The 21,613-nt window shown below is 46.9% G+C and overlaps 1 protein-coding gene across 1 annotated transcript in view; it reads right to left on the reverse strand.

Moving 5' to 3' along the window:
* The window catches only part of LOC144128652 (cell adhesion molecule Dscam1-like), a 312,363-nt gene that overhangs the window by 43,033 nt on the left and 247,717 nt on the right, over nucleotides 1-21,613 (reverse strand). Inside the window, exons 10-16 of the mRNA XM_077662219.1 lie at nucleotides 12,175-12,374; nucleotides 11,574-11,661; nucleotides 6,891-7,010; nucleotides 6,444-6,617; nucleotides 3,864-4,011; nucleotides 1,621-1,769; nucleotides 982-1,113 (exon numbers count right to left, since the gene is read on the reverse strand). Of these exons, the coding sequence (XP_077518345.1) occupies nucleotides 982-1,113; nucleotides 1,621-1,769; nucleotides 3,864-4,011; nucleotides 6,444-6,617; nucleotides 6,891-7,010; nucleotides 11,574-11,661; nucleotides 12,175-12,374 (1,011 nt within the window). The remainder of the gene's footprint in view (nucleotides 1-981; nucleotides 1,114-1,620; nucleotides 1,770-3,863; nucleotides 4,012-6,443; nucleotides 6,618-6,890; nucleotides 7,011-11,573; nucleotides 11,662-12,174; nucleotides 12,375-21,613) is intronic.

The following is a 21,613-nucleotide window of genomic DNA, read 5'->3' on the forward strand; positions in this document are numbered from 1 at the left end:
TTTTTTTGCTGATTCGTTTTGTTTATGTATTAATAGTCTGTGGCCTTTGTTTTGTTTACTGAGTATCTGACTTGTATCTTGATTTCTGCATGCTCACTCTGAGAAAATCCCTTCCTGGCACTGCAGTACCAATAAATAAATAATAATAAATTAATTACAGCCAGAGCTACGGCTCTTTTTGGCAACTGCGTTGAACTCAATCCACAAGAAAGCACCTTTTCTTTTGTAATTTTGTTTTAAAACTGCGATAGTGAATTTTCTATTTCAACGAAAGAATTGGAACTTGGAAAGTTACGAAATTACCTGCAGCGGACGCGTGCACAATAAATTAATTACCATGCCGTCCCTAGAACGCTTCCTAGGAGCCCTCGAGATAATAATAATAATAATAATTGGTTTTTAAGGAAAGGAAATGGCGCAGTAACTGTCTCATATATCGTTGGACACCTGAACCGCGCCGTAAGGGAAGGAATAAAGGAGGGAGTGAAAGAAGAAAGGAAGAATAGGTGCCGTAGTGGAGGGCTCCGGAATAATTTCGACCACCTGGGGATCTTTAACGTGCACTGACATCGCACAGCACACGGGCGCCTTAGCATTTTTCCTCCATAAAAACGCAGCCGCCACGGTCGGGTTCGAACCCGGGAACTCCGGATCAGTAGTCGAGCGCCCTAACCACTGAGCCACCGCGGCGGCGGTAGAAAAGCTGAATTCGCCACGAAGCCCGGGACCATGTACGCTTCGCACATAAAAAGGAGGCGCTAACCTATTTGAGGAACGTGTTTGGGGGGGGGGGGGGGGGGGGGGAGGGGGGAGAAACGAAGAATACTTTATTTTATGAGCACATTTTCTGATCACAAGGACGAATGTGACTCGAAGGTGCGTGCCGTTGAAGTTACTAGTGCAAAGAGACGGAAGCGATGGTACAGGTGAAGGAGGAGAGATGCCAGCGCAAAATGAGAAAACAAAAGTTTGGGGACGTACTGCCCGACGTCTTGCACTGCACCCGGTACGCTGAGATGTGGCTGTTTCCCGTGTATGGCTGGTCCCATGTGACCACCATTGATCGACTGGTCACATCCGAAGTTCTCACATTAAATGGGGCTCCAGGAGGCTCTGTAAAGAATGGGCATATCTACATAAACCAACATCTTGAAGAAACACGTATATATTTTCAAGTCATATATTGACATAAAGTTCAATAACTTGCATTTAGTAATTTATTGTCAAAGGCTTCTTTCAGAAATTAAGACATTGCAGGCGCGAGTACGGAAAACAAACAGTAAAGCAAACTTGGCACATGGCATGGTTAGGCAAATTTTTCACGACTCTTCGAAAGGTAATGCACGAAACGATCCGTCCGAGGTGTTACATATTTCCAATGTATGTGAAAAAAAAACAGTGCGCACAAAATATCACCGTTGAATTCTGCACTTTATTAAAGCAGTAAATGATGTTGGTTAGTCTTTGATGTAGGCACAGCAATATATCACTGAGCTCGCGTGGCTTAAAAGTTGTTTCAGGAACTCGTTGACAATGCCAACTCCACTATCTCCTAATACGTTAACCGATTTCCAGCCTTTATTTTTACCGATCACATGTTTAGCGGTTACGAGAACATACCCTGTATAATCAGCTGCGTGCGGGTCTCGTCTTGGCCGTGTTTGTTGCTCCCGAGGCAGGCGAACAACGCCGAGTCTCTCCTGTCAACGGCTTGTATTTCGAGCTGAGACACGAGGCTCTCTTCTGTTTCGCTTATTTTTATGTCGTACCTGAAATGCAGACGGAAGCACACAAGTAATTCAGTTTGTGTGAGGTGAACGCCTTAATTTCATTATCAGGATGCAGGGTCATTGCTGTCTGGAACTTCCGCAGCGCCACTACAGTATTTCTTACGAAGAAAAACTCCTCCAGTGCGATGGAAAGGATAATTCCTCTCAGCAGAAGTAACAACAAGAAAGAAACAGCCTGACGGATGGATTAAAACTGCGAAGTGACGATCACTGGAATAACTGTTTCACTTTATAGTAGGATACAACTAAAAAAAAAAGAAATTGTGGCTCCAATCCACGCTGTGAAGGTGGTTGAACAGTGAAGCTGTAAAACGACACCCAATTACCGCTTACGACGTCACTTGAAAATTCACACACGAGGCTCTACAAAGAGTGAAACCAGAGACAAGTGAAATTTACTTCAGCTATATGCTGTATGCCCGATTTCTAATCAGATATGCTGTTTGCATTCAATTTTTGCTTACAACGATGACACGAAAACGCGACTGCAATCTTTGCAAGGGAACACACACGGGCAGAAGGAACGTTCTTCGTATTGTTTGCAGGCGCCTTTGTCATACATTATGCGGTTTGCACTTCACACGAGAACTTCGAATGACGTCAACCCCTTTCGAAGCAACTGTAAACCTAATGTTCACCTGAACGCGTAGTTGTAATTGTCGGCACCGCGCGGCGGAAATATTCCTTCCCTTACGGCGCGGTTTGGGTGTCCACAGAGGAATGTAAGACAGGCGTCATTTCCTTTCCTTAAAATCAATATTCATTTAATTTGCCTTGCCTTACGGCGCGGTTCGGGTGTCCACCTAGATATGTGCGACATGCGTCATTTCCTTTCCTTCAATTGTCCAACGGGAAAGGTGTCGCGCCGAACTGACAATGGCGTTCCATGGACTTCTTGGCAAGGCTGCAACACGCTGTCGCGTCCCGCTCTTAAAGACGAAGCTTATAAGCGTCCGCCAATTTTTATTTTTTTAGCTTTTATATTATTTAGCCACTTATGCCCGCGCCGTTATCATACATTATGCGCCTTGCACTTCACACGAGGGCTTCGAATGACATCAACCCCATTCGAAGCAGCTGCAAGCATAACGTTTATCGCAACGCGTCAGAGGGTGTTCTCATTGAATATAAAAATTAACTAGGAAATTTACGCAGTTCCTGAGATGCAGAAACATTTAATGTCTATATACTAAAGCGCTAACTAGACTTCAGTAAAATTACGTTATCATACATTATGCGGTTTGTACTTCACACGAGGGCTTCCAATGACGTCACCCGCTTTCGAAGTAGCTGCAAACCTAATGTTTCCCGGAACGTGTCGGACGGTGTTCCCATTGTATATAAAAAATTAACTAGGAAATTTACGCAGCGCCTTAGATGCAGAAATATTTATTATATTTAATATTTAATATATATTTAATATTAAAGCGCTCACTAGACTTCAGTAAAATTATGTTTTTTTTTTCTTGCAAAATCAGTGCATTCTCAAGCGTGTTTTTCTTTAGCCTGGCGTTTTTTGCTGATGACGACACGAAGGTTTCCTTGGACAGTAGAGAGATATAGCTTCGCTGTAAAAACTGAAATTGGTAAGATTGTGTCTTGGTCGTCGGCGCCCTTTACTCAGCTGACTAATCACAACAGTAAGCGAAATCAGCTATTTAATGTTTTACTGTGTTAAACAAGCCGGGGGGATCAAAGCAACGTACTACTTTTTCGTCGTGGAGGAATTCTGTGCGACGATTCTGAATGTGGGCGGAGCTTCACTACACACATGAGTTGTATCAGACTACAGTGAACACACTTCTTGTACAATGCAAAAAGGAAAAGTTCGCATATCTTTTTGTTTCTATTTGCGGCCTTCACTACCTTTGTTCCGAAAGCTTGCATTGATTTCATTCCGGTGTTTATTACTATCTGTGTACTGAAATTTAATAAAATAGCAAGAGTTCCTTTTTTAACGATGATTAATGCATTCATTGTTTACGGTATGACTTAAAATTTAATCAAATTGAATTCTGGTTCCAAACTTCCGCTCCGCATTATTTGATCTTATGTATCTGAGAACAAGCTTACCTCTGATCATGTTTTGAAGCAAGTGGTTGGCCATTCTTACTCCAGGTCACGGTCAGAGGCTTTTCACCGTAAACTTCACATTTGATGTGGGCCGTGTTGCCTTTTTGAAGTGTCTTTGAGTTGAATGCGTTTCTAAAGCGGGCCGGCACTAAGGAAAAAAAAATATGAACCGATTTCTGAGTAAAAGTACTGCAATTCGAGGCAGTATTTAACAACAAACACGCGTTTAATATTGTAAATGAAACGCTAACATGATTTAAACCTTAATTTATTCATCTAACCTTCACTAGATAGTTTTAGCAGTACAGCCGTACGGGCAATACGGAGCGTACGGCCAATACGGCAACGCGTTGCAGTTGCTACCGTTGCCGTGCTTGATAGCCGCATTTGCCGCGCAGTCGTAGTTGCCGTATACGGCGTATTTACAGTACGATGGTGCTACAACTCTCTAATAATAGGATTGAAGCCATCGCTCTCGTTTTGGTTTGACATATCGGGACCAATAAATGAGGCCATGTGCAGTCGGAATCAATATAGAGGTGATCATTTTAGGGCAAACGTTCCCGGACAAAGTGATCTACCGTAGTGCGTATTTGTAAGACAGAACAAAACATATACGAATAGCCGGCTCCATCGTTCTTGTATAATTAAACTGACACTTTTTTTTTTAAAATGAGGGGTCGTGACATTATTTGTTTTGGTTGGCCGGCCCGAAAAAGGTCACTTTCGTATTGATGTTCGCTGTACAAAGGCAACGTCGCATTGACAATGCCAGAGCGCCCTAAAGAGCGTGCTTGCATTAGGTTCTCTATAAATGATGCATGAAGCTTTCAGGAACCAATAGATGAGTGAAAAATAGATACAATTCTGCCGATTAAACGGTGGCTGCAGTGACGTTGAAAGTGGTGAGCGGTGGGGAGCCCTCCATTGTTAAAACTTCCAAAATGCGTTGAATGAGTGGATGCAGTAATCAACGGAAATCGCCATTTAACGATCAGAAAACTACAAGGCGACCATGGCTTTCGACAGACTACATGTAGTTTCCGAAATTTAGAGGAAGGGTTTAGGCGTGAGGCGGCCAAATTCTTTCCTCGACCAACACGAATAGCGAAACGAACTGCACATCGAATTTGGACATGACTTGAAGGACCATGCTAAAAATAAGGTACATGCCTTCTTGAAGAATATAACAAGTAAAACATGAGACGGGTTTAAAATTATGATGCGGGTCTCACAGCGCAGTCCAACCAGAAAAAAATCACCGGTGTCCGCACGTTATAAGGAGAAAGCACGGCACTGTCCAAAAAAAAAAAAACATGGTGATCGTTTGGCTGTTCTTGCTGGTCGCGAGGGCGTTGTCTATTAGGAGTATGCTATCATGGACCAGACAGAACACAGGGACGGCTACGTCAACTTTTTGCAAAGACCAAGATCGCATACTTTCCAGACAGGTCCCGTATTGAACGATGAAGGAAAAACGTCCGTATCGCTTTAAAAGAAAACGTATAAGGCGCTTGAAGAATGTACACAGATTTTCCTACTCATGCAAGCCATTACAGTTCATGCAATGCGCGCTGATCAGTGATTACATAAAAGAATGCACGCAGCCTTTTCTACTCATGCAATCCTTTACAGTTCATGTAATGCACGCTGAGCAGTGATTACATACACTAAGGACATTACATCAGAGATATCATATTACTCAATGACCCAATGCATCGACTACTGCCCATTCATGCGTTCGATTATTGCAGCATGCATATGACAAGAACAAAAAACAAAAAATACTTCTTGTGGGCATGAGCGGTGCCTTCACTGGGGGTGTGGGCAGAACTTGGAACATTCGCAGATACTGCGACAATGCTAACGCGCCCGATCTGCTCGCGCTTCATTTTGCAGCTAGAATATAAAGGTACAATTATTGTTGCATTATCCAGTGAATTTCCAACGTGATGAATTTGAATTTGTGAGCGGGTATTTGAATAATGTACAACAGAAGCAGAACATGAGAAGCCCAGGCGATGAAAGAGGACATGGGGAGAAAGGCAGAGAGGTCGATCTGAGGGAATTACTATCTGGCCTAGACTCTCCAAGGTGACGCTCGTATGCCCAAGTGACGCTCGTAACGGAGCAGAAAATCCGTTTTAGCGTGAAAACACTCCAAACCAAGAATCCTGTGTGAAGCTCGGAGTAACTCGGGTAAGCTCGGGTTAGTTCGGAGGAGTGTCGCGCCAGCTGTAGCCATTGCAGGAGGGCGTCGCGCCAGCTGTCGCCGAGTGGAGAGAGGGTGTGACGATGAAGAGCTAGAAACGCGGTTGCGTGCGCATGCAGATGCGGGAAAGAAGAGGCGAAGAATGAATGCATATGCTTCCGCACGTCTACTCGGTTCAGCTACGTTAAAATCTTACATATTTTTTGTTCGCGAATGCTGTTACGCACTTTCTAGCGCACACTCACGTTTGTCATGTTACAGGGATTATAGCGATTTCACCTAGTGTAAGCACAGCTAGGAATAAAAATTGAGTTACAACATTGATTATACTTTCCCAATGTTCCTACAGAGTAAGCTGTTTCACTCACCGTGCACTCTCAGTTCAATGACCTTGCTGATTCCAGACCCCACGCCGTTGCTGGCCTGACAAAGGTAAAAGCCGGAGTCGTTACGTTCAGCCTCTCGAACCATGAGCGAGCCGTTTTCCAAGGCATGTATATGAGAGTTGCTGATGATCACTCTGTACTCTGAAGGTCTTGAGGCTGAAACAGTGAGGAGACGAAATGAGCGCGTCCAACCAGCGCAAACACTGTGAAGCTGAAAAACTGTCTCGAGCATCTTGCTGAAAGCACGCGGTTAGGAAATTGGTAGGAAACTTAATACCGGAGTGCACGTAAACATAACAGCCAAACATTGTCTCCACTGTGTGTAGTGCCCGACATGGAAATAATTCTTTAATCACATAAGGAGAAGCGTGCGAGAGAGAAATAAATTCGAACAGTCAAACGTACACTTCTGTGTGGGCAGATACTGACCTGATGATTTCTCCCACCAGATCCTTGGAGGAGGGAAACCTTCCGCCTGGCAGTCAATGACCACGTTTTCGCCAACCACTGCTGCTTTTTCTTTGGGAGCTACTTTCCAGCGGGGTGGTACTGGAAGTGGCCATAATGAACAGGAATGAGATTGGCAGTGAGCTTTCGGCAGCTTACTATACAAGGACGAGACAAGACTGCACACAGCGCCTGCGTAGTCTTGTCTAGTCATTGTTTTTAGGTAGCCAGCCGGAATGCCTTCTTGTATTACACCGAATACCAGGCGATAATTCCGCCTTCGGCCTAAGGTGCAAATTGAGAATTGTCATATCGATAAAAAGTAAAGGAAAAGTTTTTTTTTGTCGGATCTGAATCGATTCCATGACTGTGCATGAGAAATATACCAGCTAATCATGAGTACGTAGAAAATGTTGGGGCAAGTCTACGGAAATCTTTGATTTTCTTACGTTAAGAGTAACTCCAGTCCAGAGGTTGGTTTTGCATATGCGGTCCAATTTACTCTTTTTAATGCGAAATCATTAGATGGCTATGTTCCGAGTTTCGTGTCAGCAAAACTTTCTCCGAACGATTATGTCATTTTGTAAAGATAAATGTGCAAACATTTGGTTATGTTAGATAGTGTGTGATGAGATCTCTCTGTGGGAAAAATTTGGTCGATGTGGCTTAATTTGTTAATTAATTCAACGCGAAAGTAACACTTCGACGTCATAATAGCCGCGGACGTCGACATAGATTATCCGCACCACTGTGTCGTTCTATAAGAATATATGTGCAAAAGTTTGATTGTGTTAGACAGTGCGTGATGAGATCTTGCTGTGGGAAAAATTGGTTGATGAATTGTAATTGGTTATTAATTAAACGCGAAAATTACACATTGACGTCACATTGGCCCGCGTTTATGTCCCATGCTTCGTACGAGCAAAATTTTCTCTGCACGATTACGTCGTTCTGTGCAGATAAATATACAAAAGATTGGTTGTGTTAGATAGTGTGTAATGAGATCTCGCCGTGGAAAAATTTGGCCGATGTGATGCAATTAGTTAATTAAACGCGAAAATAACACTTCGACGTCACAATAGCCAGGGACGTCGACATAGCTCCTCCGCACGATTGTGTTGTTCTATAAAAATATATGTGCAAAAGTTTGATTGTGTGAGATAGTGCGTGATGAGATCTTGCTGTGGGGAATGTTTGGTTGATGAATTTTAATTACTTAATTAAGTGCCCTTCGACGACACAATAGCCATGGACGTCGACATAGCACTTGGACGTGAAAACAAAAACAAAAACAATAAAATAAAGAATAAAATAAATAAATAAATAAAAATTGTGCTGGCGTGCTGGCATCGTGGAAAAAACCCGCGTTCTAGAAAGTTCCATGCTTTCGCATTCCTCCATGTAGGCAGACTTAAGTGCCCTGGTAATTTTTAGGCATATTAAATACAATAACATATAAAAGCCAACGGCGAGAATTTTAAGAGAAAAATGAGGATTCCATGACTTCCCGACGTCCGCGAACGAGGACGGAGAAGCTGAACTGTCTAGAGTCAGGAGCAGTAATGAAATACAGCACTTTTAGAATAATGCATGGCACAGGTGCTACGGCCTGCGCAAGAAGCCTTAAAGGGGCTCTGAAACACCTTCCGAGGAAAGCCCATCAACTCGCTCAATCACTGCATTATGTTGTCATGAACACCCGAGCCAAATAATACACTTCTACACGCAGCAGAGGACCCACAATCACGCGCGAAAGCTGGCGAGCCCTTCCCGGCGACATTTTCATGCTCGCACCCTCCTCCGTCGCTTGCATCTATGCATACATGTTGAGAGATGACTATTGGTTAGATTCTTTCAGATGTCAGGCAGCTAGCAAGGCCGCGGCCAGTAAGCCGCGTAGCTCCGGCAGGCCAGTAAGCTCTCCACGGAGGAGGGTCCGGCGGAGGAGCGCCGACATTCCAGCGCGCAAAAAGTGACGAGGGGAGAGGAAAAAGCGCGGAGACGAGGAAATTCGAATTTTGACTACATATAACTCGGCTTCTACAAAGCGCGTTAGAAAATTTCTTGCTGGGCAGTATTTGTGAAGAGGCGTGCTCTAACATTCGAGCCATACTGGAGCTTTATTAGAGCCCCTTTCAGAGCCCCTTTAAGAAGCGCTCGGATTCCATAGGATCTTCACAAAAATCGGCAACCTTCCCTTGCTGATTCAAAACCATCAAGCGACAGTGTATTCGTCTCTATAATCTGAGTACTTACCCTGTATCCCTTGTCCTGTTCCCATAAACTAAGACGCTTAAGGGAGCAGCATTAGCTTCATTACCATGAGCGAAACACTATAGGGAAGAAACGTGCAACAAAATATATGGTCGACAAGAAGCACCTTTTACAGAAAATGATTCGCGACCAGAAGGCGAAGCATCACAGAAACAACACAAAAAGAAAGAAACGAGACAGCTGCGAATGGCATACAAAGCGGTTACGAAATTCAGACTGGGCTAGGAAGGTTTCAAAACACCGGTAAACCTCTTAGCATTAGCTTAGTCCCGGCTTTAACGAGTTCATTTGTCGACTTGCTAAACTGTCGAGACAGGCTCAGACACAGACGCAACGGCTGCAGTCGAGAGCGCGCAGAAGTATTACAGTCACGCAGAGACTAATCCTGAAATAAATACATATGAAGAAAGAGCCGGACACGGGGAGCCAAAAAAAAAAAACAACAACAAAGAATATACGGAGCGTCCAAAGAAGCAAAAAGGGGAAGCCGTCAAGCGAGCTCGCGGCCACAGAACGACGGGGGCGGCGAAAAAGTATGTAGCAATAGTCCACTAATTCTGTTAATGACGAGAAAATGAAGTTATCAGTTTGCGCCACGTCGTCCCACGAGCCTGCGTCAGTCCCTAGTTACGCACTCACGCCGGGGCGAACACGTGGCTTGGCAACGAGGCGTACAGGGTTGTCGCACAGTCAGCCCGTACGCCCCTTGGCGCATGCAAAGCAGGGTGGCAAGCGCTGAGCGAGGGAGTGATGATGTAGGCACTAAGAGCGCCAAGAAAAAGGCGGTGAGTGTGCGTTGAGAAAGAAAGAGAGAGAGAGAGATAGAGGGGCAAAGATCTGCTTGGAAAGAATGCGTGGAAAGAATGAAGAAGTTTTCGCCACTTGGCGGCCATAATTCTGTTACGGAGTTACGAGAGGCGCCCCCTTGCATGCTTAAGCCGCGGACTATTTTTTTTTAACGGGAATAAAAGAATTAGGAGCCGCAAAAGCTCAGGAAAAAAGAAGGGAAAGAAAAATGGTGCGAGCATGGAGCGCCACAATGCGGCCGCTGCTGAGAGTTCTCGGGTAAGCGCACTGGAAAATACTACAAGAGGCGCCCCGGAAACAAGCAGACAGCGAAACTCTTACGCATGCAAATCAGCTGAACCTTAGCCGCGGTGAAGCCTGTAGCCTCCAGTTAATGTCGCGGAGGGGTGAACGTCAAAAACCTGAAGCGGCATTCACGCAATGTGTCGTGAATTTAAGCGCAGTTAAGGTGTTATTAGCCTCCGTCAAAAGTTAGCCTCCGTCAAAAGTGCACAGCCCAAGGGTGTTGCTTCTAAGCTGTTTAGCGGGGCTCCTTAGAATATCTAGCAGTCCAAAGCTTGGGTGGATTGAGGACGCGAAGCCATTCCCCTTTCGGGAGATTACGGTCGCGAAGGATGCATAACGAGACATGCAGCAGGCCTCACAAGCACCAAAGCCCAAAGACCAAAGCCTCTTGGGCCGTATACTTTTAAGGGGGGGGGAGTACGTCTAAAGGATTTCATCGGTTTGTAAGCCCATTTATATAGGTTGTGTGACCTATTTAAACGCGCGATCAGCTAATCGCATGACCTGGCCATGTATTTAAGTGCGTAAACAGGTCATGCGGTGATAACGTCATTTCGTGTGAACGACACGGTCTTCGCACAACAGGTCTTCAATAGTTGATGCTGCAGTGTTTTCGTTACGGTTGTGTTGCGTGCGTTTGATGGGAAAGAAGTGCGATAAAATATTCTGACAACCCGATATGCGACCAACATCGACGTATGAACACAGTGTCGAACAAATACGCGCGTTGTTCATGCAGGCTACATGATGCCGCAACACCTGGTACTGAATCATGGCACTTCGCGACTCGCCAGAGCAACTAATCACTGTCTCTCAGCGTTCAATTGAAAAATGACTGAGAGAAAAAGGTCGCCTTCAATTGAGACTGCATTCTGTTAGAAGAATTGCAGTAGGATAATCCAGAGTAATCGGTGTCAAAATGACTTGTGTTCTTTACCGCTTGCCATATTACTCAGATGTCGTCTAAGCCCTTGTGCTCTGACGATCAGCTGGCAATGCAATACTCGCTTTGTTGTCAGTTTCCTTGCACCAGGGCTCAAGAGGAGTACGATTAGAATACACGAATTTACATCACATATATGTAAGAATATGTAAAAAGAAAGACGTGCTAGAGTGGACGCAGGCAAGGACCAAGTTACGTTAAAAAAGAATATCCACAGGTATTGTGTGATCAGCAACTTCTGTTTCAACATTTCATGGTCCGTTTTCCGTCATCGAATCATTAGTAGGCTTCCACAAAAATTTGTGAGAGGCCAGAATTGGTGAACAACTATACCTCATTCGTTGATGACTACTTACCATTCACGACCATGGTGGAGGAATAGTTTGCCGAGGAGGCCGAGTTGGATGCGACACACGTGTATTCACCGCGGTGCTTGTAGCTCACCTGAACAAAGCACGAGTAGGGAACAGAGAAATGGGTAACGGAAAACATTAAGCGGGACAAGGAATGCAGCAGCGATGCTGGCTATTCTGTTCATAGCCCTCATGATCTGAACACTTCAATGTGACAAGAAAATAGAACACGAGCAGGATATGTGAAAAGACAAAGAAGGCGCTGAACTTACAGCTCCTTTTATATTCTTTTTGCAACCACTGAACTCGTACACAAATTTACTTGCGTACATACGTGATGACTATATCTGTTCTTTGCTTGAACTGCGAATTGTAAACCTTTCACCCCGTTTTAATGAAAATTATTTTGATTTCAGCGCCTTGATTTTCCTCTACCGTCGCCCTTAAATAATCAGATTTGCTGTTCGGAAGGTTACCTTTTTTATGCCAAAGTCTATCAGGGGATTTCAGTTTGAAATGGGGAAAGTGCGAGCCTATGAGTTATGAAAACATGTGGCGAAAATGACTGCACAGCAAGGCGTGCTTAACGACGAACACTGCTCACCTGCTTGATGAAAAGGGTGGAGGAAAACTCGTTGCTGGATTCGACCTTGATGTCTGTACCGTCCGGCGCCAGCGGTGCTCCGTCCCGCAGCCACCGGATGCGGACGGGACTGTCCCCTTCCAGCACGGAGCAGGTGACGATGGCGCGCATACCTTCTCTCAGGTTGGCCGGGAATGAGAAGGGACCCACGACAGGAGCCACTGGAGAAATGAAAACGGTGACGAGGCTCTCGAAGGCGCTTTCATATAGTCAATTTCTTGCTGTTCAGTGGTTATAGTCGGATACAACTCAAGAACGAAGGGGCTTTTCTCCGTCAAAGTACCGCCTTCCAGTCAATGGCGCCGGCCGGTTCCCATGAACCTCCTAGCGTGATAATGGAGGGGGAGACTATTTCTGACCATGGAGGGAGGGAACTACATTTTAATCTGCCACTCCCAGCATTATCATGCTAGCAGGCTCATGAGAATCGACCAACGGCGTTGGCTGGAAAGGGGTCCTTTGACGGGTAAAAGCCGCTTCTTTCTTGAGTTGTATCAGACTGTAGTCTTTTCGCTCTAGTTAGCCCGAAATGATTCTGAGGATTGGAATGTAATCCAGAGGAATTAAAAAGCAGTCTGAAGAGCCTCAAATATTTCTTTCACCATGATTTCAAGAACGCCGCAGGGAATCTTTCATTTACGGTTTTTTTTTCTCCCGGTAGCGTAGAATGTTTCAGTGCTGCTGGAAAATGAATGCAGATAGTATTACGTACGCTCCAGAAATAACGCGACTGGACAATCACAGCACTGCGTTCGTGAAGTCTTGTACAAGGAGTTCAGGAAAGCGCCAGCTGCATCAAAGCTGCTGCAGATGCTGCTCCCGGGCAAGCAAGCATCTGAGCATCAGAGGCGAAGTGTATACGTATATGCAGACGCAGCTGAGGCTTCGTACAACCTGTTCCGATGTTATGGTATCTATAGTGTTACGAGCTGCCGAGCAAGGTACTCACTAGTTACTGTTTCTATAGCGCTTTAGCGGCTTTATCCAGCACGAGAGCGAACTGCCCCTGGCGTTCTCGACGGAAATTGACATGGCGCGCCACCGGCGCCACCGGCGACGCAGTGCGGAGCTCCTGGCAGTGACGACGCCCATCCCGCGAGGTATGTCCTAGACGCCCATCCCGCGTCTTTTGTGGTTCAACCGTCAACGACAGTGTCACATGGGCACGACAGAATCAGTAGCAACTATACGAGTCGGCAGCAGCCCGCTAATGCGCCTTCAGGCGACCAAGCAACCCCAGCCGCTCCACTATTCACAGGTGAAGTGTTGTGCATGTGAGCAAGTTATTGACTCCAGGTTTACGACACCTGGTGTTGGGGTGCATGAGTATTAAAATGATTACTCCCAATAGGTAGCTTGCGGTGGTTTGATCCTTCCAAGACTGGATCCAACAGCGGAACCGAGTGAAATAGGCACTCGACTCTTTGTGTAGTTTCGCCTGCGAGGGCTGCTCTCCTTTGCTTTCCTAATCCCCAACTAGGTCTTCAACCAACAACATGCAAATAAAAATTTTTGGAGTGCAAAGTGCCTAGTGAGATATGGATTCTCTGTGATGCTCTAAATGAATATATAAAGGCACGCCGTGATATTTTGCTTATTCCAAGACAGAAAGAATAGAGCGACTGGATTCAGTAACTTAGAGTATAGAGCATGCTTCGCGAGAGATTTCATATATATTGTCACGGTGTTGGTGACAAGAGAGGACCTGTTAGAAGGCAGGGCTCGGCAGCACGTCCTTCAGTTGGCGAGACGGCGAACTTCAACGTCTTTCCAAACGAGAGCACCACGAGCGTCTTCTTCTTTCCGAGCGCCACGAACGCCACCTGGCATTCCTCCCCTCTTAAAAAAAAAAAACACGCGCAGAAGAGCGCGCGAACACAAGCACACACACAAGCACACACAAGCACAATTAATCACACAAGAGAGGCACGAAGATTCTGGGTGGGTCCCCGTGCCAAATACGGCTTCGGGCGCAAAACATGGACGATCTCTGGACGGGGCTTTCGACGGGTTCTCTGCTGGGAAAGTTCAGCGTCCGGTTCTACCTCGTAATTAACGTCGCTGACGCGCCGCAAGACTTTGTAGGGACCGAAATAGCGGCAAATGAGTTTTTCGGACAAGCCGCGTCGTCGAACAGGTATCCATACCCAAACCTGGTCGCCGGGATGGTAGGAGACTTGTCTGTGCCGGAGGTTGTATCGCCGCGAGTCTTTGTCTTGTTGCTGGGTGATGTGAATACGGGCTAGCTGACGAGCCTGCTCGGCTTCGTGGGTAAACTCCTCAGCGTCAGCAGAAAGATGGTCATCGGTTGCGCAAGGGAGCATTGCGTCGAGCATCGTCTGAACCTCCCTGCCGTAGAGGAGGCGGAACGGTGTGAAACGGGTCGTCTCTTGAACTGCTGTGTTGTAGGCGAATATCACGTACGGTATGATCGTATCCCAATTCCTGTGTTGTACATCGACGTACATCGCCAGCATGTCCGCCATAGTCTTATTAAGCCGCTCTGTCAGCCCATTTGCCTGCGGGTGGTAAGCAGTAGTTTTCCGGTGGGTCGTCCCGCTTAGCTGAAAAATTTCGGCCATCATCTGGGAAGTAAATGAGGTTCCTCGGTCGGTAATGACGTAGGTCGGGGCGCCGTGCCGAAGTACGATCTGATGCACGAAGAAATCCGCAACCTCGGACGCTGTGCCACGGGGTAAGGCTTTGGTCTCGGCGTATCGAGTGAGGTAGTCTGTGGCAATGATGATGTACCGGTTGCCACCCGAGGACAAAGGGAACGGACCGAGAAGGTCAATGCCGACCTGATCGAATGGGGCGCGTGGTGGTGCAATAGGTTGGAGGAGTCCCGGAGGCTTGGCGGTCGGGGCCTTACGGCGCTGACATTGCCGACAGCTCTGCACATAGCGTTTGACAACAGTGGCGAGTTTGGGCCAGTAGAACAGCTGGCGGATTCTGGAAAGCGTGCGAGAGTATCCTAAATGGCCAGAGGTTGGTTCGTCATGGCACGCAGAAAGTATTTCCTCCTGAAGTGTTGTCGGCACGACGAGGAGATACGCGCGCGAACTGGAACCAGGGTTCTTCTTATAGAGCACGCCTCGTTGCAGGGAAAACGACGACAGGTGTCGAGAAAAACATTTAGGAACGGTGGCTGGCTGGCCTTCCAAATAATCGATGAGGGGTCGTAGCACTGGATCGGCGCGTTGTTGGGTTGAGAAATCGGAAGAATTGATAGCCCCAAGGAAACTGATGTCGTCGTCCGTGTCGGGGGTTGCGAGTTCGACAGGCGCACGAGAGAGGGTGTCGGCGTCTTCATGCTTATGTCCGGACTTATAAACAATGGTGAGGTCAAACTCCTGCAGGCGAAGGCTCCATCGCGCCAGGCGTCCAGACGGGTCACGCAGGTTGGTCAACCAACACAAGGAGTGGTGGTCAGTGACCACTTTGAAAGGGCGTCCATAAAGATAGGGGCGAAATTTCGCAGCAGCCCAAATAATGGCGAGGCATTCTTTTTCTGTCGTCGAATAGTTCATCTCTGCGCGTGACAGAGCGCGGCTTGCATAAGCGATGACTCGTTCAACGCCATCCTGGCGTTGCACGAGAACCGCGCCGAGGCCGATGTTGCTGGCGTCGGTGTGTATCTCAGTGTCACCTCGCTCATCAAAATGGGCAAGAACGGGCGGCGTTTGAAGTCGCAGGCGGAGCTCGGCGAAAGCCATTTCTTGCTCGTGGGACCAAACAAAAGGTGTGGTGTCACGGGTGAGGCGAGTCAGCGGTTCTGCGAGGTCAGCGAAATTTTCGATAAAACGCCGATAGTAACTGCAGAGCCCTAGGAAGCGCCGAACAGCTTTCTTGTCACGTGGCAGTGGAAATTCCGCAACCGCGGCCAGCTTGTCGGGGTCGGGCTTCACGCCGGCGGCGCTGACGACATGGCCGAGAAATTTCAGCTCCTGATAACCGAAGTGGCATTTTTGGGGCTTCAATGTCAGGTTAGCTGAACGAAGGGCTTCGAGGACCGTCCGCAGGCGATCAAGGTGTTGACTAAATGAGTCGGCGAAAACCACCACGTCGTCGAGATAGACTAGGCAACACTGCCATTTAAGACCAGAAAGGACAGTGTCCATCATCCGCTGAAATGTGGCAGGCGCAGAACAAAGACCGAAAGGTAGAACTTTAAATTCATAAAGGCCGTCGGGAGTGACAAAGGCCGTCTTCTCACGATCCCGCTCATCGACCTCAATTTGCCAGTAGCCACTTTTTAGGTCGATGGACGAAAAATAACGAGCGCGCCGAAGGCGGTCGAGAGAGTCGTCAATACGTGGCAATGGGTAAACGTCCTTCTTCGTGACTGCATTCAGCTTCCGGTAATCGACGCAGAAACGGAGGGTGCCGTCTTTCTTTTTAACGAGGACGACCGGCGAGGACCATGGGCTGTTGGAAGGCTGAATAACGTCATCTTCGAGCATCTCCTTAACTTGGGACTTAATGACTTCGCGCTCTGTCACCAACACCGTGACAATATTTTTAAATAGCGTTCAATGTTGCCTGATTTACAGCATACAAGGATTTAATACTAACTTTTGGGATACATTCCATTGGTCCCGGATGTGGCCAGCGGTGATATAGCTCAGCAGTTTCCGTACACGTCTTGGAAGCAATCGTAGTTCATGAATAAGGAAGAGTAATGTATTTTAGCTTGCTTACACGTCAGAAGAGTAGGGAAAAAAAAGCTAAAAGAGCTTAGAGAGGACGAATAAAACCATATCAAGTTCACCGCTGCGGTATCAGTACACGCAGCGGCCCATTCCAATTGAACACGATGCACTCAGTCCATATGCCTCTTTAACGGTCAATGCTTCCAAACGCGTTTGGTATTCTGCGCTGTTTACTAAAACAAATTGTTTCCGACGTGCTGCACATGCGGCTATTCGAAAACAACCGTGCTCAAAAGGAGATAACGAAAACGAAATGGACGAGACTGTCGAACTGGTTTTTGTGATGGCCAATTAGGCAACAAATAGCTCAACAACACCTTCCTGTGCAGGCCAGAATGCACGTCTCTCATTTCAGCCACTTCATAGCATCATTCATACAAAAATAATTTATTGCTGCAAAACTCTTTCAATGCTCAAAAAGACGCGAACAGTCAGAGGTAGATCCTGGAAATTGCTGACATAACGAACAGGTTAACGGAACAAGCACACATCCCACCAGACCCTCGTGTCGCCATGCATATAGCGAGGATTCCCAGGCATTCTCTTCGCATTTTGTGCGCTTACGTGATCAGTCCGCATAACCACTGCTGAAAGCAATCATCCACGGCTTATAGGTAGTACTACGGAGTGCCCGCCATCCCAGACTGGCAGGGCTGGGCGCCCGGCTCGACTGTCTGAGCCGGGAGACGTCATTAGGCGAAGGCCCGAGCAGCGCTTTGAAGCTGGCGGGGCCGCTAACACGGACCGCTCGACGAGCACTTGCATTAGCATGTCGACCGAAGGAGGTGAGGAAGGGGGGGAGGGGAGGGGAAACCAGGGAGGAAGTAACCCGGAGAGATAAGCGGGGAGCTACAACCCTGTGAGCGCGCGTTTGCTGTGACGGCGACTGCCCGTCGCTTGCCTAACCAGGCGGGGCGGCGAGGTATCCTGAAAGAACGCGACGAACACGCCTTTTTTCTCTTTTCTTTTTTTTTTCTCCTCTTCGCTGCTTCCTGCAAGCTCCCGTGCTTATAGCATATTCATAACTCGGCTCTACTGATCGCTCATTAGTGAGGGAAGCGAGCCTCGGAGAAAGAAAGAAGATCCGGCGAAAGATGCTAGAATTAGCCGTGGTATATGTATGCACAAAATATAATCCTGAATCTTTGCCAGCCGCCGAAGTGCAGTTCCTTGTACTGAGTGCAGGCTGGCTGTGCACAGAATGACAGGTATTGTTGGCTCCATAAAAAGATTGCATGGTCTCACAGAGTTGTCACGGGAATTGTGATGAATGTTTCTTTTCGCTTCGTATTGAAAAAAGGGTTAAAGAAACACTGATGACAGGGAGGTGAAGACATTGCCCTGAGAAGCACTGTCTGGGCATACCGTTCAGTACGGCAGTAACTCGAGGAGATATTTAGTATAGATGTTAGAGTGAATGATAAGGTGTGGAGGTATAGACAGATAATTGCACTGAACCATGCCCAATAAGATCTACCCCTAACTATGATGTAATATTGAAGTGCTATCTAGAGCTGCGAAGCCCTTCCTCGCTGCAAACCCACGCCGTAAAAATGAATTCTATTAATAATACGCAGTCTGCGAAATCTGTCGCGCGGCGTTCACAGAGTTATAAGGTGGCATGTTTGTAAGAATCGACAGACACATAAAATTTCACGCATACATAGAAAAAATAATGGTAAAGAAACACGCTAACAGGCGTCCGTGGATGCATGAAGGACTTTTATGTGAATCTGAGCTTTCACATCATATTGTTAAAAAGTGACCACCATTGTTCAAGCATGGTGGAAAGGCATTGAAACGACTACACATTGTAAACTAGATCCTTCAGTATCACTTCAAAAGAGGAGTGAAGAATAGCTAGAAGTATGAGCAGGGGTCAATGGGATGCCGTGTAGAATGTTCAGGAGTTTAGGATGCCTTTCTGTGCTGCGCCCACAAAGCGCAAATATGACAGCTTAATCAGCATTAAAATTATTGCCTATACAAGAAATTTAAGACGCCATCTGCAGGAAAGATCAAAGCGGCGATTTCTTTTTGCGACAAGGATGGGTTATGACAATTAATTTTCATTTAGAATCGCTGTAATTTGATGTATTAAACTGCGAAGTGGCCGTCAGGTTGCATCAGGTCTTATCGGACGAACTCCGGGGCTAGTTGAGACGGTAAGTCGTGCTACTGCGTTGCAACAACCCAGCCTGCACATCCAGACTGGAACGACGCGCTGTATGGGAATGCAGCTTTGAAGCCGCATTCCTACGTGTTTCATCGCGCGAATTCCTCCGGATATTGCTCTGAGTGGCTGTACCACCCCCATTTCTCTCCCCATTGGAGCATGTGCGTGTGTGAGCACGTGTTCCTCGGCAAGCGCTTTTATCTATAGCGCGAAAGGTATCTTCACTTTGTGCTTTGAGAGAGAGAGGGAGATAAAGAGGAAGAGGGAAGGCAGGGATGTTAACCAGAAGGGTGTTCCGGTTGGCTATCCTGCACTGGGGAAGAGGAATGATGGTATTGAGAAGGCAAAGAGAGAAGGGGCGGGGCACAGTCATAGGTGGTCCCTCAAGCCAGTCGCTCTCTGGAAGATAAACAGTGCCTTGTAGGCGTTGAAGGCGGTCGATTGCTGTGGCAACAGTCCCAGGATCTTATCCTCTGTTTAAGGGCGAGGATCGAGGCGGTCCAGGGCAAAACACAGAGTATATATCTCGGTCGCCAAAGCAGGGCACTCACACAGGAGATTGTGCAATTGTCTCTTCGCAACCACATCTTTCACAAGCAGGGCTGTCGGCCGTCCCAATTCGGAACGTGCATTGCTTTGTAAATGCAACACCGAGCCATAGACGGCACAGCAATAGTGTTTCGTGACGAGGTGTATTGTGGGGAAGACGAAGGCGCAGTCGAGGGTCCAGTGCCCTCAGGCGACGGTTGAAAACCTGGCCAGTGTTCCACGCAGAAAGTGTGAGCTCCAGCGCCAACCTGCGTAGCTCACACGCTGCATCAACGCTTGATATGAGAATACACACTTGAAGTCCGTCACTGGGGGCAGACTGGCAGCCTCGTCCGCGTGGTTGTTTCCTTTGATACCGCATGTGTCCTGGCAGCCATTGAAAAATGATGTCACAACCTTTTGAAATGGCGCAGTGGTATACGCTTCGCGAATCTCTGTAACTAGTTGTTCATGCGACTCGCGGCATACAGCAGCTTGCAGCTTGACGAATATCGGTGTATAGCTTCTTACTCTCAAGTGTTATGTGCGTTACAAGATGCAATATCGCGGATCGGATTCGCAAAAAAATATATTAGGTCCCATTCTGGCGTGCTGCGCCCTCTCGACGTCAACGCATAGTACGTTCATCCTTTTTTTAACAATAAGGGTAGCTGAACACAAGGGAAGGTTCAGCGACGTATTATTACGTAGATGATTATGCAAAAACTGTTTTTATAAGTGCCCAGGCCACTACGGTTACAGTTGGGATGCGCAGTGCAGTTGGTACTCGTATTGCACCTCCACCAAACAAAGTCTTTATAGGGCAAAATTTTCGTCTTCACCTTTCCAGACCTTTGTGGTGCCAGTGTTGCCGTAAGGGCCTCACTATGAAATCACCATCAAAGTTGTCGGCCTAAAAGCTTCTGATCAAGCCTGTACATTCAAACGGACAGCAGATGTTTCTTTTGCAAATGTTTCTGCTCCGTCAGAAGCTAGCGCCCAAGCTTATTCGTGGAATTAAAAATTTGCGTCGTCATGTCAGCACAGTGAATGAAAAGAAAGCACTAAACTCGGCGGCAACTTTTCTTGGCACCGAAGTGAAGGCTACAGGGGCGGACGGTAACTTTGTGGCTCAGCCAAGTAGTTCGATCGGTGCCCGGCCGCCTGGCGCGCTACTGCATGCACGGATTCTTTTAAACTTCGCTGGTATAGCTGGCGCATTTTTTATAGAAGCTTCTTTCAACACAACATGCCTTGCCAATTCGTTGTGATCATGAAACTATGCTTTCCTTGACTCTAACTCTGAAAGTTGGCAGCTATGTTATAATTATGGCTTTAATAACTAGTATTATCAATATACTACGTTTTAAGAGAAAAAGTATTAGCCGAAATCGCTGAGTAGCTCTTCCTCCATTGCCAAGAAAAGTGGTCGTGGAGTATAACAGAGATGCAATGAAGAATGCATTAAAACCTAAGAGTACCGCAGCGGTGGCCGAGTGGTTGAGCATCCGCCTCGTATGCGGGAGGTGCGGGGTTCGATCCCCAGTGCCGCCGGGTACCCATCGGTGATACAATGGGTACAAGCTTTCCCCTGGTCTGGTGCTCGGCTTATTTGGGGTGAAATGCTTGGGAAATGGGTCTTTGACCCCACCTTGAGCAATCGAAAATACCCTGTGCCATGGCGCTCTTTGGCCTCAGATGCCCTTGCGCCATAAAAAAAAAAAAAAAATCATCATCAAAACCTAAGAGTGGTGATTTTGAATAAAGATTCCGGATACATTGCTCAAAACGCGCTATATTTGAGTTAGTGAAGCAAAACATTATCGTGAGGCTGGCAAGCATTTGGAATATTAGAACTGCAGAATCTGTAAATATGCAGAGAGGCGTACCGTACTGAGCGCACGAGTGAGACAGAAAGAAGAGATTGAACCGAAAGGTTTTTCTTTTACATGGTTCCATTTTACGGAGGAGAAGGGATAGAATA

This window comes from Amblyomma americanum, chromosome 4, assembly GCF_052857255.1.
Source record: "Amblyomma americanum isolate KBUSLIRL-KWMA chromosome 4, ASM5285725v1, whole genome shotgun sequence".
Classification (NCBI taxonomy): domain Eukaryota; kingdom Metazoa; phylum Arthropoda; class Arachnida; order Ixodida; family Ixodidae; genus Amblyomma; species Amblyomma americanum.